This window comes from Pelodiscus sinensis, chromosome 2 (genome assembly GCF_049634645.1).
Source record: "Pelodiscus sinensis isolate JC-2024 chromosome 2, ASM4963464v1, whole genome shotgun sequence".
NCBI classification, from domain to species: Eukaryota; Metazoa; Chordata; order Testudines; family Trionychidae; genus Pelodiscus; species Pelodiscus sinensis.
The window spans coordinates 15716243-15730037 of NC_134712.1; the positions used below are offsets into that span (position 1 = coordinate 15716243).

General features: G+C 41.5%; 1 protein-coding gene across 5 annotated transcripts in view; it reads left to right on the top strand.

Moving 5' to 3' along the window:
- Window positions 1–13795, top strand: part of ASAP1 (ArfGAP with SH3 domain, ankyrin repeat and PH domain 1) — a 306096-nt gene that overhangs the window by 186384 nt on the left and 105917 nt on the right. For all 5 annotated transcript variants that reach the window (XM_075920136.1, XM_075920137.1, XM_014573856.3 and 2 more), the window contains one exon: window positions 6002–6088. In XM_075920136.1, coding sequence (XP_075776251.1) covers window positions 6002–6088 — 87 coding nt within the window. The remainder of the gene's footprint in view (window positions 1–6001; window positions 6089–13795) is intronic.

Consider the following 13795-nt stretch of genomic DNA (forward strand, 5'->3'; position numbering starts at 1 on the left):
GTATACCTGCAGCTCCTGGGTCATATGGCGGCTACTACGATCATCGTGTGGCACGCAAGACTACATTTGCGGTGCCTAGAACAGTGGCTGACCACCGTGTACAGTCCCATCAGACACAGTATTCGCAAAACCGTGGCGATTCCCGTACAAGTCAAGGAGTCCCTACACTGGTGGACCGACCCCAGCAGCATGCTATCAGAAGTTCCGTTTCACGCGCCACAACCGGTAAGAGAGATAACCATGGACGCGTCTCTCATGGGCTGGGGTGCTCACATGGGTGCCGAAAAGGCCCAAAGCCGGTGATCCCCAGTAGAGATGTTGTTGCACATCAACCTCCTCGAGCTGCGGGCAGTGTTTCATGCATGCAGGCGGTTCAAGAGGCACATAAAAGGCACAACGACAAGAATTCTCACAGACAACATCGTAGCGATGTACTATGTGAACAGACAAGGCAGTGCTCGTTCCAGGTCCCTTTGTGCAGAGGCAGTTCGACTGTGGGAGTGGTGCATTCGAAACGACATTTTTCTCGTGGCTGCATACGTACCCGGTGTGGACAACACCATCGCAGATGCGCTGGGCAGACATTTTTATCAGGACCACGAGTGGGTAATTCGCACGGACGTCCTCCTACCCCTTTTCCACTGCTGGGGTCACCCGGAGATAGATCTCTTTGCCACAAGGACCAATGCGAAATGCAGAACTTACTGCTCCAGAGCGGGAGTGGGCGCTCACTCCCTGGGAGATGTGTTTCTTCTTCACTGGGGAACATCGCTGTTATATGCATTCCCTCCTGTTGTGCTCATTCCCAGGGTACTAGAGAAGATTGTCATGGACAAGGCACGAGTGCTGCTCATAGCCCCTGCTTGGCCCAGGCAACCTACACCGCACCGATTTCCTCACCTACCGGACCTGCTGCCGCAACAGAACGGCTCCCTTCTTCATCCGAAGCTGGACACCCTACACCTAACAGCCTGGATGGTAGATGGTTCAGCACGTCCGAGATGCTTTGCTCAGACCAGGTAAAGCGCATCTTGCTATATAGCAGGAAAGAATCTACCAGAAAGACCTATCTACCTAAATGGTCGAGATTCGCTCGCTGGTGCGCTCCTAAGGACCTCGATCCCCTTATCTCACCACTGAATGTCATACTGGATTATATTCTCCAGCTGCAGACTACTGGTCTCTCCATATCATCTCTTAGAGTCCATGCAGCAGCAATTGCGGCCTTCCACCTTCCCATCGAAGGGAAGTCAGTGTTTTCCCATCCCATGGTGACAAGATTTTTTTTAAAGGACTCGTTAACCTCAATCCACCAGTCAGACCCCCGCCACCTGTGTGGAGTTTTGACCTGGTCTTAGATGTTCTAACAAGACCTCCGTTCGAACCCCTAGAAACTGTACCGTTGCCGGTCCTTACAATGAAAGTACTTTTTCTCCTTGCTATAACGTCGGCACGCAGGGTGAGTGAGCTCGCAGCACTGATGTCATCACCCCCTTATACAGTTTTTACTAAGGACGCTGTAACATTGAGATCTCACCCAGCCTTTCTACCGAAGGTCTGCACTGAGTTTCACATCAATGAACCGATCGTTCTGCCATGCTTTTACCTAAAACCTCACACGTCAAGGCAGGACGCTCTCCTGCACACTCTAAACGTCCGTCGGGCGCTAGCTTTCTATATAGATAGAACCCGTGATGTTAGGAAAACGGACTGTCTTATTGTTTCCACCTCGGGACACTCTAAAGGTCAAGCTTTATCTGCCCAACGCATCTCGAAGATCGTCGTCTCTTGTATTACTACCTGCTACAACATTCGTAAGAGGCCGCTTCTATCACAGCCTAGAGCCCACTCTACGCGAGCAATGGCTACGTCAACAGCCTTTGTCAGAGGAGTCCCATTACGTGACATATGTCGTGCGGCTACATGGTCTTCCAACACGACATTCTCAAGACATTACACGATAGTGCAGCGCTTGGCTTCCGACTCAGCCCTGGCCTCAGCAGTGCTGCCAAACCATCGCATTAGTGATTCCGTAGCCCACGTCTAGTGGATTACTGCTCCGGAGTCACCAGATGTGGAGCACCCACGGGGACTACCCGAAGTAGAAAGAGAGGTTACTCACCTTCGGTGCAGTAACGATAGTTCTTCGAGGTGTGTCCCCGTGGGTGCTCCATGACCCGCCCTCCTCCCCGCTACGGAATCTTGTTGTATTATCTCTTTCAGATGGGCGGTGAGAGGAACTGGCGGGGATCGGGTCGCGCGCGGCTGTTCAAAGGCGCGAAGGCTGCTCGCGCATGCGCGACCCGGTCGATGACAGTTCTGGCAAGCTCCGATTCGCGGCGCCGGGACCAGCCCGACACCAGACGTGGAGCACCCACGGGGACACACCTCGAAGAACTATCGTTACTGCACCGAAGGTGAGTAACCTCTCCTTCTTCCTGATTTAAGCCTACTGACTGATAAAGCCTTGGATAATTCTTTGAGTTTTGAAGGCTTCATATAAGTCATGACCCAGTTTATCCATTCAACTGGCATAGTAATCTCACTGCTGAAGACTTCATATTAATGAGCTCCGATCTGTTGCCTGTAAATCAGTTTTTAATGAGAGTAAGATAATCCTGTAGCTTTAATATTGAGCATTCTTCATGTTTAACATCACTTACTGAGGATAGATGATATTTCGATACTTTTGGGAAGTCATCCTACCCATGCTTAATATTTCATTTGACATTTGATAGAGTTCTGGGATTGTCAGGAAAAATCAGGAAAAAGCATTTGGATACTGTTGTGCCCATCAACCCTCCAACAACTTTCATAGTTCTGTTTCCTTGTAGAGCATCATATAAACCATGTGGATGGAAGAGGTCAAGAGGCAACCTTCTAACAATCAAATTTCCTTTTCAGAATTTCTCCCATATATCAGGATCAGACTTTTCTATACCTCTTATTTAGGTTTGGCATCAACTATGGGTCCCTGAAACTTCAGCATACTGCATGCAGGACAAAGTATTTTTCTGTGAAAATTTAGCAACTGCAAAGTCTTCATGTTACTGTTGAAATCAGTTCTTATTTTTTCTGCTTTTGATAGTGCCATGTCCTTCAGCATGTAAGTGTATGTGCTGTAATTCATTTCTTTCATAGCCCACAACTCATCTTCAATAAGTGTTCTAAGAGACTTTCTGCTAAACATTTCATCATCTTCAATCCCGTTCAAAGGATGTATTTTTCTCTATTTAGCCTCTGCATCAGCCATCACCACTTTCCCATGCATTAAAGCCTCTGGAAGGCAATTAGTGAACTCCAGTTGTGTTGTAAAATGGCAAAAACAGTATTTTATTTCTGTGTTTTTTGATACAACGCATTATTGGCATAGTTGATGTGATAGGCAGTGTTATATGTGTGGGTGTCTTGGATCAGTGCACCCTTTAGCCTCGGGGGCCACATGCTGCATCTGAGGTTCCCCACTCCTGCTCCAAAAACTTAGCTAGCAGTCAGTACTCTTTGTATCCCCATAAATGCCTGAAAAAGGAACAAGACCAAAGTAAAAATAAGGATTTTGTAGTAAATTTCTTGGGGATTGTAATTAATTATGTTATGTATTATTCATTATGTAACTATATGCATATTGTTTGCAGATAAATTCCAGTAATTTATGACTGGATGCTGATGTCTTTATCTTTGCCTCATTAGAACTCTTTTGGCATAATAAATAAATGATAATCAGTACCACTGAATCACATTTTTTTTTTTTTTTGGCTGAGGATAGCAAATCAGCTCCTAGTTCTCCTTCTATTTATAGTAGACTGTAACCTTAAAAAAATAGCAAATATATTCTGGACATTAACTGATAACACAGCACTGTTAGTCAAAGGCCACAATTCAACTTCACAAGAGTAATTTTTTTAAAATATGTTTTAAAATATTTTCTTATATATTTATATAAAAACAATGAGATGTCCTGTGTTACCTTAGAGACTAACAAACATATGATCCTGGACTTTCGTGGGTAAAAACCCACTTCATCAGATGAGTTGGAGTGGAAATTACAGGATGTGGGTGTGTGTGAAGCAGTTATTCTAAGATTTGTCATATATAGTACAGTTGTTTTCTTGGGAGATAGTGCTTTTGAATGATACTAGTTGAACTCATTTCCAGTGGCACTACGGGTATGTCTATTCTTGCAGCCTATTTCGGAATATGGCTGCAAATGTAGGCATTCGGAATTGCAAATCAAGCCCAGGATTTAAATATCCCACGCTTGATTTGCATCTTCCCGGCCGGGTGCCTTTTTTTTTTTTTTGAAATTTACAAGCCCGGAATAACTGCCCGCGTCTACACGCAGCAGTGAAATGGGCGTTCGAAATAAAGCCCTATTTTGAACTACATGTTGTTCCTCCTGCAATGAGGTTTAACAGGTAGTTTGAAATAGGGCTTTATTTCAAACTACCATTTCACTGCCGCGTGTAGAAGCGGGCAGTTATTCCGAGCTTGTAAATTTCAAAAAATGGCGCCCGGCCGGGAAGATGCAAATCAAGCGCGGGATATTTAAATCCTGGGCTTGATTTGCAATTCCGAATGCCTACATTTGCAGCCCTATTCTGAAATAGGCTGCAAGTGTAGACATACCCTAAATTATCCACATTTGCAGGGCTTGACAAGTGGCGGCGAGGCCCACCCGCCAGCAGCGCAGTTTGGCATGCTGCGCATGCGTAGACCGGGTTGCGCATGCGCTGATTGCGATGCGGCGCTGTGCCGGGCTAAAATCTACTCGCCACAGACGAGTAGATTGCCCTAATTGTCGAGCCTTGCACATTTGTGCCAATTGGTGAATCTTGACCTGGGAACCAGGAAGGCAGTGATTCCCTGTTATTATGTTGCAGAAATTGACACTACTGAAAATGAGATTCTGTAGACTTATACAAATCAAATTAAATCAGTCTTACCTTTTCCCACAGAATTGCACATGCACCTAGATTGTATGTGGTTGAATGAAACTATTTCCAAGTCTAGTTGTAAACCAGCTGTCAAGCTTATTTGAAATATTAAGACTTTGGAGGCTAATTTGGTTGAGTTCACTATAATGAACCATTAACATATGACAAAAAAATACATGCTGTCCATTTGTGGAGACTGAAAAGGCTATTTCTCAGTATACCTTTCACTTTGGCTTGCTTTTGTGGTAAATGAATAGCTAATAAATATATAAGGAACAGACTAGTGCATGTTTATAATAGTTTTCATGGATAATTATAACAGCTGTAAGTGCTACGGTGTGCTGTCAAATTTTTTTTGCTCATTCCTAATGTTCCTTGCAGGCCGCTGGCTGACATAATTGTGTCTTCCTTCAGGGGCTTGGATTTCCAGGCCAGTCATAAAGTCTGAATGAACCCTTTCTGGGGTATTAGAGTCCAATGAGTAACAGTCTGTTTGCCTTCACTGAGGTCTTCAACCATGGCCCTGGGCACTTTAAACTGGGCTGTTTTGTTCAGACTCCCAAATAACCATGTTCCCATCTTGGGGTTTATGCTTTCCCTATGTCTGGTAGAGGTCCTTTTTACCTTCCTCTGTATCACAGGGCCAGCATTATCACATTTTTCTCTATATCTAAGCCATGGAGGAACACCCTTCCTCATTTTTCTGGTTTCAGCCAAGAACTGACCCACTAAGGCCCTGCAGCTCCTGTTATCTATCTGAGCCTGCAAGAGTCTGATTGGCTTGGCTGTCCGTATCCCTTTTAAACTTTAGAGGACCAGGTTTCAGGCTTTGAAGATGGCTGTTTCACTGAGGCCTCACTAAAAAGGCCTGGAGAACACATCTTTGCTCCATTTTTTTTAAATTTCACTGCTTCCTAGGGTAGGTGTGGCAGAGTAGCATGTCCTCTAGCAGGAGTCATGAATATCAAATATAACTCATCAGACTACCAAATTTGACGAAATAAAACTATGAAGGTAAAAGTTGCATTTTGAAAAGGAAATAATACCAGTAATTTTTCCTTCCACAGATAAAGCAGACACAAGATGAAGAAAAGAAACAGCTGACTGCACTCAGAGACTTGATAAAATCCTCTTTACAGCTTGATCAGAAAGAGGTAGGTAATTTTACATGTGTCTTACTTTCAGGCAGAATGTAAATTGTATGAAGTCTGAGTTGAAAACTGGTTTAAATAGTCATAAATTCTTTGCGCAGAACAATTTATTTTTCCTGAATGGTATTCAACAAAGGAACGTTTAGAATATCCAACTATGTGTCAATGCAAAGCAAAGTATTGGATATTTGTCAGATTTCATATGTGAGAAGAGATCTTTCCCTCCCCTTCTGCTCCTCAAAAGGAACAGCAAGAAATCTTACTGCTACCTCTGTGCAATATTTTGATGCTAAGTAACAAAATATTTAAAAAAAAAAAAGATCTGCCTTAGCATATTCTTCCCATGCGTCTACCTTTTTATTTTGAGATGTATGTAATGCTTTATATGGGAAAGAATATAAACCTGTTTTTTAAATAAAAACTTCATTTTTTTTAAATAAAATGTTTACAGTTAAGGCTGGTCCAGATCCTTCTTATTTCATATCCTGAGTGCAGCAGCAGGACATATATAACGAAGTTTGGTCTGTATGACCGACTACTCCTAACAGCGTCCCTTGACCCAGTCATTTTCTTAAACCCTATGCAAATACATACACTTTCCTTCTATGATTCCGTAATGTCATATTTTGTATGCTTAGCTGCAAAGAGAGGATTCTAGTTGCAGTTCAAGCAGATGGTTTGCTCATTAAATTATAAAATTATTGTAATCAAGGGCCAAAAATAACAAATATTGATTCCCCCATCTAACTATATTAAGAATGTGAAATATTTAATATTATTTTATACATATAATGATAATAACATTAAGAATTTGAAGTTTTCTGTCTTTTGCGATCAATTATTTCATTTACTTAATATAGTTATAGCATAATCTTAATGTTGCACTCTACTGTAGTGTTTTTAAAACTCTCCATCTCTGGAGTAACCAGTTATGTACCATGCTGGTAGCCAGTGTAATACATAGTCTTGCTGGCAACTAGTGTTGTACCTCATTGGCTGCTCAGTCTAAATCTAAACATCAGCTGGTATATAGATGTATAAAATTAAAAATAACCTAAGGGAAATCAAATGCAGAAGTGTTTCATATTCTTGCCAAAACAGTGAAGAATGTGATTCAGTTTTAGTAGATTAAAAATGCAAAACTCTATAAAATACCTTGTTTTGTTTTTAAAAATAGAGTATTAAAAATGGTGATCAGTAGATTGTGTAGATGCTTTTGTAATTCCATACATTCTAAATCACAAGTAACCCCACTCTCTAAAAAGATGCTTGTGAAGATTAATGCCTTCGTGGGGACCCTATAATTAGTTCTGCTAATATTAGGCAGCAGACATTGATATTCAGAACAAATGACCATTTTGATATACTTTATTTTGTTAATTTTGTAGGTAGCACACTGAAATTCTTTAGCTGATGTCTGAAGATTGCTATATGACTTCTCAGAAGGTTTATTTAACGTCTGATGTACGTTTGTAATTTAGTTCTTTTGTAAATTTTCATAAGACAGTCTTTCCCACATCTTCATATTGAATATATGCTAAGTGTTTGTAATGTGTCAGGTGGTCTGATTGCGCCGCTGAGAGGATCAAATCAGGGAAAACTGTTTAGATCCCAACACTAGGGTTCCCCCTCTATAAGGCACCAAACCAGTTACAGAGTACACCTCAGCTGCCAATCTGGCCCTCAAGAAGTTACAAAACTATCCCCTAGACACCCCAGCTTTACCACAACCTACACCATTCTTACACCAATCGAACCAACTCCAAACAGTTTCTCCCAGTCCTAAAGGATCAGCCACAGGTCAGTCTATGCTTCAGGTCTTACCCAAAAGAGCACACTATGCCAGTCCTTTAGATTCTAAAAACTAAAGGTTTATTAATAAAAGAAGAGATTGAGCGTAAGATTTTTAAAGAAAATATATTACATATCTCAATCACCAAATTTTTGATGCTGCCTCTTCGCAGAGATATAACAAACTGCTGGCTTAAAAGTCTCTGGAGTATCTGCTATGTTACCATGGGTCAGCAAATCCTTCTGGGCCCTCTGTCCAGTTTTTTCTGGAGTGGATGGCAGGCGGGAAGACAAGATGGAGGCACCCTCAGGATACTTTTATAACCTTGCCCATGCAGAAGGGAAATCCATTGTTCCCCTGGGTGCTGGTTCCTCCCAAAATGGGGCTGATCACACAACCACAAAATCAGTCTGTCCTTTTTTTAGGCAAGGAGCCATGGTGTTTTGAGGTGTGTCCTTCCCAGGCAAGGGGCCTTTGTGTGCTCCTCAGGTGTTAAAGGCTCTTAATCATTGTCAATTGTTCATGCAGCATTCACTATTCATTGGACCACCTCCACCCCTCAATAGATGGTCGACACCTATTGCTGTCTCCCAGACAGAAAACATGTAGAAATACAAGTACAGAGCCCATATTCATAACTTTACATATAAATATCATACAAGTATATGAATAGCATAGACAGACTTAGCATAGCATAGGCTTTCATTTGACACAACACATGGCCCACTTTGCATCACATTTGGGGGTTACAACAATGATCGGCCTGTTCACATTAAAACCCAATAATGTGACAGTGTTCTTCTATAATTATTGGCTTCATTGACAGAAATTGATTAAGAGAAAATGTTCATAAATTTTAAAAATACTTTGTCAAGAAATCTAGCAATAGTAATATTGACTCTTGTTTCATTTTAAGATCTAGCGCTAATAAAAAAGGCTATATGAATGTTTGATATGAGAATCCCAACATATTAACATAGCATAGTAATTCTTTCCTGTAATATGCCAGTTTTAAAGTTGTCAATTAACCTAAAACAGCTCAGTGTTTTGTCATAATTTCATAGTACAGATTGGACCTCCCTGGTCTGGCTTCACTGGGTTAGAGTGCAAGACTGCCCCCACTGCTGCCCCAGTCCCCCAGGGCTCTCTAGATGACACTACCCCCACTGCTGCTGAGGCCGGAGCGATACGGCCTGAGCTCAGCAGCTGGGGCAGAGTTTGGCAGCTGCCTGGCTCTGCAGCTGGAGCCAGGGCTGGGGCAGAGGGCTGGGGGCTGGAGCTCCACTACTGGGGCCCGAGCTCCCTTGCTGTCGCTGGGGGTGGGGCTGGAGCTCCACGGACACTGCTGGGGACATAATTCCCTGCTGTGACATTAGGCTCTCGGCTGAGTTGCTGTTGCCCCTGCCCCCTGCGGCACTCCTACCCCGCTTCCACACGTCCCTGTTCCTGGACTCTATGATCCAGGAATATCTGTGGTCAGATGTTGCTGGACCAGGAAGTCCCGGTTAAGGTATGTTCAGCTGTACTATCATAACCATTTTGTGAGCCATGAGCAGAAAGTCACAAAGTGGGATGGGACTGATCACGCTCAGAAGCAGGAATTCAGCTTTAATATAGGCATACTCGGTCATTTCTCTAGAATCATCAGATAGATCAGACTTGTACTCCTCCAACAATCCCTCTGAATTGTCTAGGGTCCTTCTACTCTGTCAAGTATGCTGTTGCTGCTCACAATCTTTTCCTTCCGCTGCTTCTCTCTACCCTCTGGTCTTGTTTCTTTTGTCCTCTTTTCTGGTCGTCTCCACTCTCGCTCATACCCACATATATCGTTTTGTCAACATCTCCTTATATTCAGTTTCTGACCTCCTCTAATTGGTTGACCTTTCTAATAATTAACAAAGCTTCCCGTTTTCCTCCCTACATGAGTGGCAGCTGTTCAGCCAGTTAGCTTTGCCTGTCACTCATTTCTGCCCCTCCTTTCAGATATTTTGGAGTGAGTTGAGTCACAACTCATTGAATTTTGTTTTCACCCCTATCTCTTATCTGCTATTGGCCAGTTCAGTCTGTATCCTCCATCTTTGATGTTTTTAATAGAGAATTATTGTGATAGCAATTTTGGATTTTTAATGATAAAATACCATTAATTCTAAGTTCTTTAAATCATCTACCCTAAAACTATCTCTTATTCCTTTCAAACTAAAGCATTCTGATGCTGTCACTGCCTTTGTAATGCTAATTGGAAGAGATGAATTGTTCCCAGTCTTTCTAACTCCCACCTCTGCCTCCAATTGTCAGATGCTTTTCTCCTATCCTGCCAGAATTTCCTTCTTTTAGTATCTCTATCAAAGATTCTGCAATCTTTATACAACATCAAAGCACATAAAAATCTCTTGTAACGTTCTTTCCACCATATCGCTCTCTCTCTATTTAAAAAAAAAAAAATTCCTTGGCCTGGCCCTCCCCGGTGTCCAGGAGGCGGGGTGGGTTGGGGCTGTCTTGGCCTCAGTTCAGCCCTCTCTGGCAGCTGGGGTGGGGGAGAGCCAGGTCTGACTACCCATAGGGCACATCTAGACTATGCGCAGCTTCCGAAAGAAGATATGCAAATTTGGCTCGAATTTGCATATCTTCCTTTTTTTTTCCCTGGGAGAGGCTTTTCTGATATTTGGCCCATCTGCACAGGCCAATTGTCGGGAAAGCCCTCTTTAAACCTCCTTTTAGGAGGAATAAGGGGACTTAAGAGGGTTTTTTTCCTAATTTGGTCCCATGTAGATGGCCCAAATATCAGAAAAGCCTCTTCCAGGGGAAAAAAATGGAAGAAGATATGTAAATTCGGCTCAGATTTGCATATATTCTTTTGAAGCCATGCGTAGTCTAGATGTGCTCTTAGAAGGGGGTTGGCGAGCATAGAGAGCAGGGGGTGCATCTCCCTAGTAGTTTTATAAAAAAATCCTTGTGTATTCTGACAGTTTGGTGACCATGTTTTACATAAATAAACAAGTAATTGGACACTGTCAGCCCAATCCTGCCAGGAGGCAATCTACCTCTTACACTGAGTAGGTAATACAGAAATCTATCTCAAAGCTGCACACTAGCAGATCAACTGAACATATTTTTCTCCAATCAACATGACTGATATGGAGATATGGCCAGGTCCATCATCCAACTGTGGGGGACTCCGCAGTGGATCTTTTTGCAACAAGAACCAACAGAAAAGGCCACCAGTTCTGTTTCCTGGGAAGATCTTAGTCCAGGCTTACTGACAGATAATTTTTTCCTATCCTGGATGAATTTTCTCCTCTACGCCTTCCCTTTGATTTCTTCAGTGCCCAGAGCTGTATTCAGAATAAAACAAGAGCTTGTTAATCTCATCCTTTTAGCACCAGTATGGCCTTTCTATCATTGGTACTTGACCCTACCAACTTTGTTGGTTGAGCTTCCTTCATCCTGTTGGATACAGACATAATCTCTGGGACCGTGGGTGTCAGCTCCATCACAACCTCCAAGATCTGCATCTGATAGAATAGATGCATCATTGTCTGTTCCCTTTGAGAAGTCCTACTCGAAGAATGTTCAAAATGTGCTTCTGAATAACAGAGACTCCTCAACTAGAAACAATTACCTGACTAAGTGGAAGTGCTTCTTCGTGTGGCCTCCAGGGAAAGGTGTATCTACAGAGCAAGTTCCCCTAGACCTTGCACTGGACTATCTTCTAGATCTAAAAACAGAGTTTGGCTGTTAGCTCTATTAAAGTGCGTCTGTCAACTATTTTGGCCTTTTCTGTCCGAGCGGATAATAGATTGCTTTTTCCAATCCTGTCATCACCTAGTTTCTAGAGTGTGGCCAGATTGTACCATCAAGTATTGGACCCTATGCCTCCTCCGAAGCTGAAATTAGCCCTAGTAAGATTGATGGCCTCACCTTTTGAACTTCTTGTAACTTCCTTCTCCTCTCTGAAGGTGGCATTTCTAGTGGCAATTACTGTAGCTAGAAGGGTGGATGAGTTGAGAGTTCTGGTGTCAGAACTTCCTGCACTGTTTTCCATTAAGATAAGCTTTATCTATTCCATGATCTGAAATTTCTTACAAAAATAGCCTCTAATTTTCATGTTAACCACACAATCCTTTTAGCCATGTTTCCTATGTGCATAGGAATGAGTAATAGATTCAGTCCTTGGATAGCAGAAGGGCTTTAGCTTTCTCTTTGGTGCATACTTAATCTTTCAGATCCTTTATGGAGAAAATCTTTCAGTTTCTTTATATAATTGTTTGTTAACGGTTGCAGATAGAGTTATAGGCCAACCAGTTTCCAGATGGTAGGATACTGGGTTAAGTGGACCTTTGGTCTGACCCAGTATGGCTGTTCTTATGTATGCTTCAGTGGTGTAAATCTTTGGTGTTGATACAGATTAAAATCTTATTTTTGCACACCTTGGGGATACCAGCTTTACATCACCCCATTCACCAAACGGCCCCCTCCTGACTCAACACATTGTTGCACCAAAGATACTGTTAACACGGGGGAGTAATTGCAAAAGGACATGTTGAGGAAGTAGGATATGATTGAAATACATAATCTGTGGTATAGTATAGTGTAATGGGAGTAATTCTAAGGTGTGCATTTGTGGATAGACGAAGTTATATAAAAATTAACTATTTTACTTTTTACTTCCTTGCTTTTGTTGCTTTTTTCAGGTGTGTTATGACTGTCTAGATGCTTCACAATGAAGTTTTAAATTTTTTTAAATTACATTCATAAAAAATCATAGATTTTTAAAATTGGTTTTTACAAAATATAATTTTTCAGCTAAAATATTTTGTGGTAACACTTTAAGTAGCTCTGTTCTTCCATAGTTAATTCTAGTTCCAGTTTTGTCAAGGATAGGGTTCAGTTGTTCTGAACATTCAAAAACATATAAAGAGAAGGAGATGCCCAAGTAAAAAATCTTACAACTATCTAGTCATGTGAAGATAATTTCTGTTCATTTGAGTAGTTTCATCAGAAATCAATGATGTCCTTCACATGAGTAAATTAATAACTACATTATTTTAGTTTATAAATTCTTCTCTATCAAGGTGTTCAAACAGCGAACATGCTTGAAAGCAGAAGAAAAAAATTTAAATTCCTTGAGTAATGATCTTATTAGTGTGAAACAAGATAGGTGAGGTAATATGTTTTGTTAGACCAACTTATGTTGGTGGAAGAGACCAGCTTTTGTTTCACAGTGCTCTGGAAGATCTTGAAAAGGTATTTGCAGTGTCACAGCTAAATGCAAGGTCAAACAGATACTTTAGCATATATGGTTGGTACATACTCTAAGGAAACATGAAGATGAAGTGGACAACAACCTTGTAGTCACAGGACAAAAAGGGAGGTTTGTGAGTTACAGATTATTTTAATGAGCCATAAATCCAATGTCTCTATTAAGACCATGATTTTTAGTGCCTAGCAAAGTTATGAATTTAAGTTATGAATTTAAGCCAACTTTATCTAAAAGTATTCCAGAAGATTTTATTTCCAACATTGATGTAATATTGTTTTCTTAAAATAGTCTTTTCAAATTTCCACGGTTGCTTTCAGGAGTCAGGGAATAGATGCTGATTCCGGGAGACTCCAGACCAGTCCTGGTGGGTTGGCATCCCTATTCCAGGCACATTTTTAAAAGTGTTATGCAGATTTCCTTTGAGGATGAGGATTAATATGTCAGGTGTAGAGTGACTCTTTTATGAAAAGTATTCACTTGTCCATGAGATTTTTTTCTTTTTATCATTCTTCTGGGAGAGCTCATTTGAGAACGTAGTGATTACCTGGTTTCAAATTCATAATTTTGCTAGACACTAAAAATTATGTTTTTATAATAACATTTGATTTATGGCTTACTACAAGAGACCATAACTCGGTAATACCCCCTTTTCTCTCCC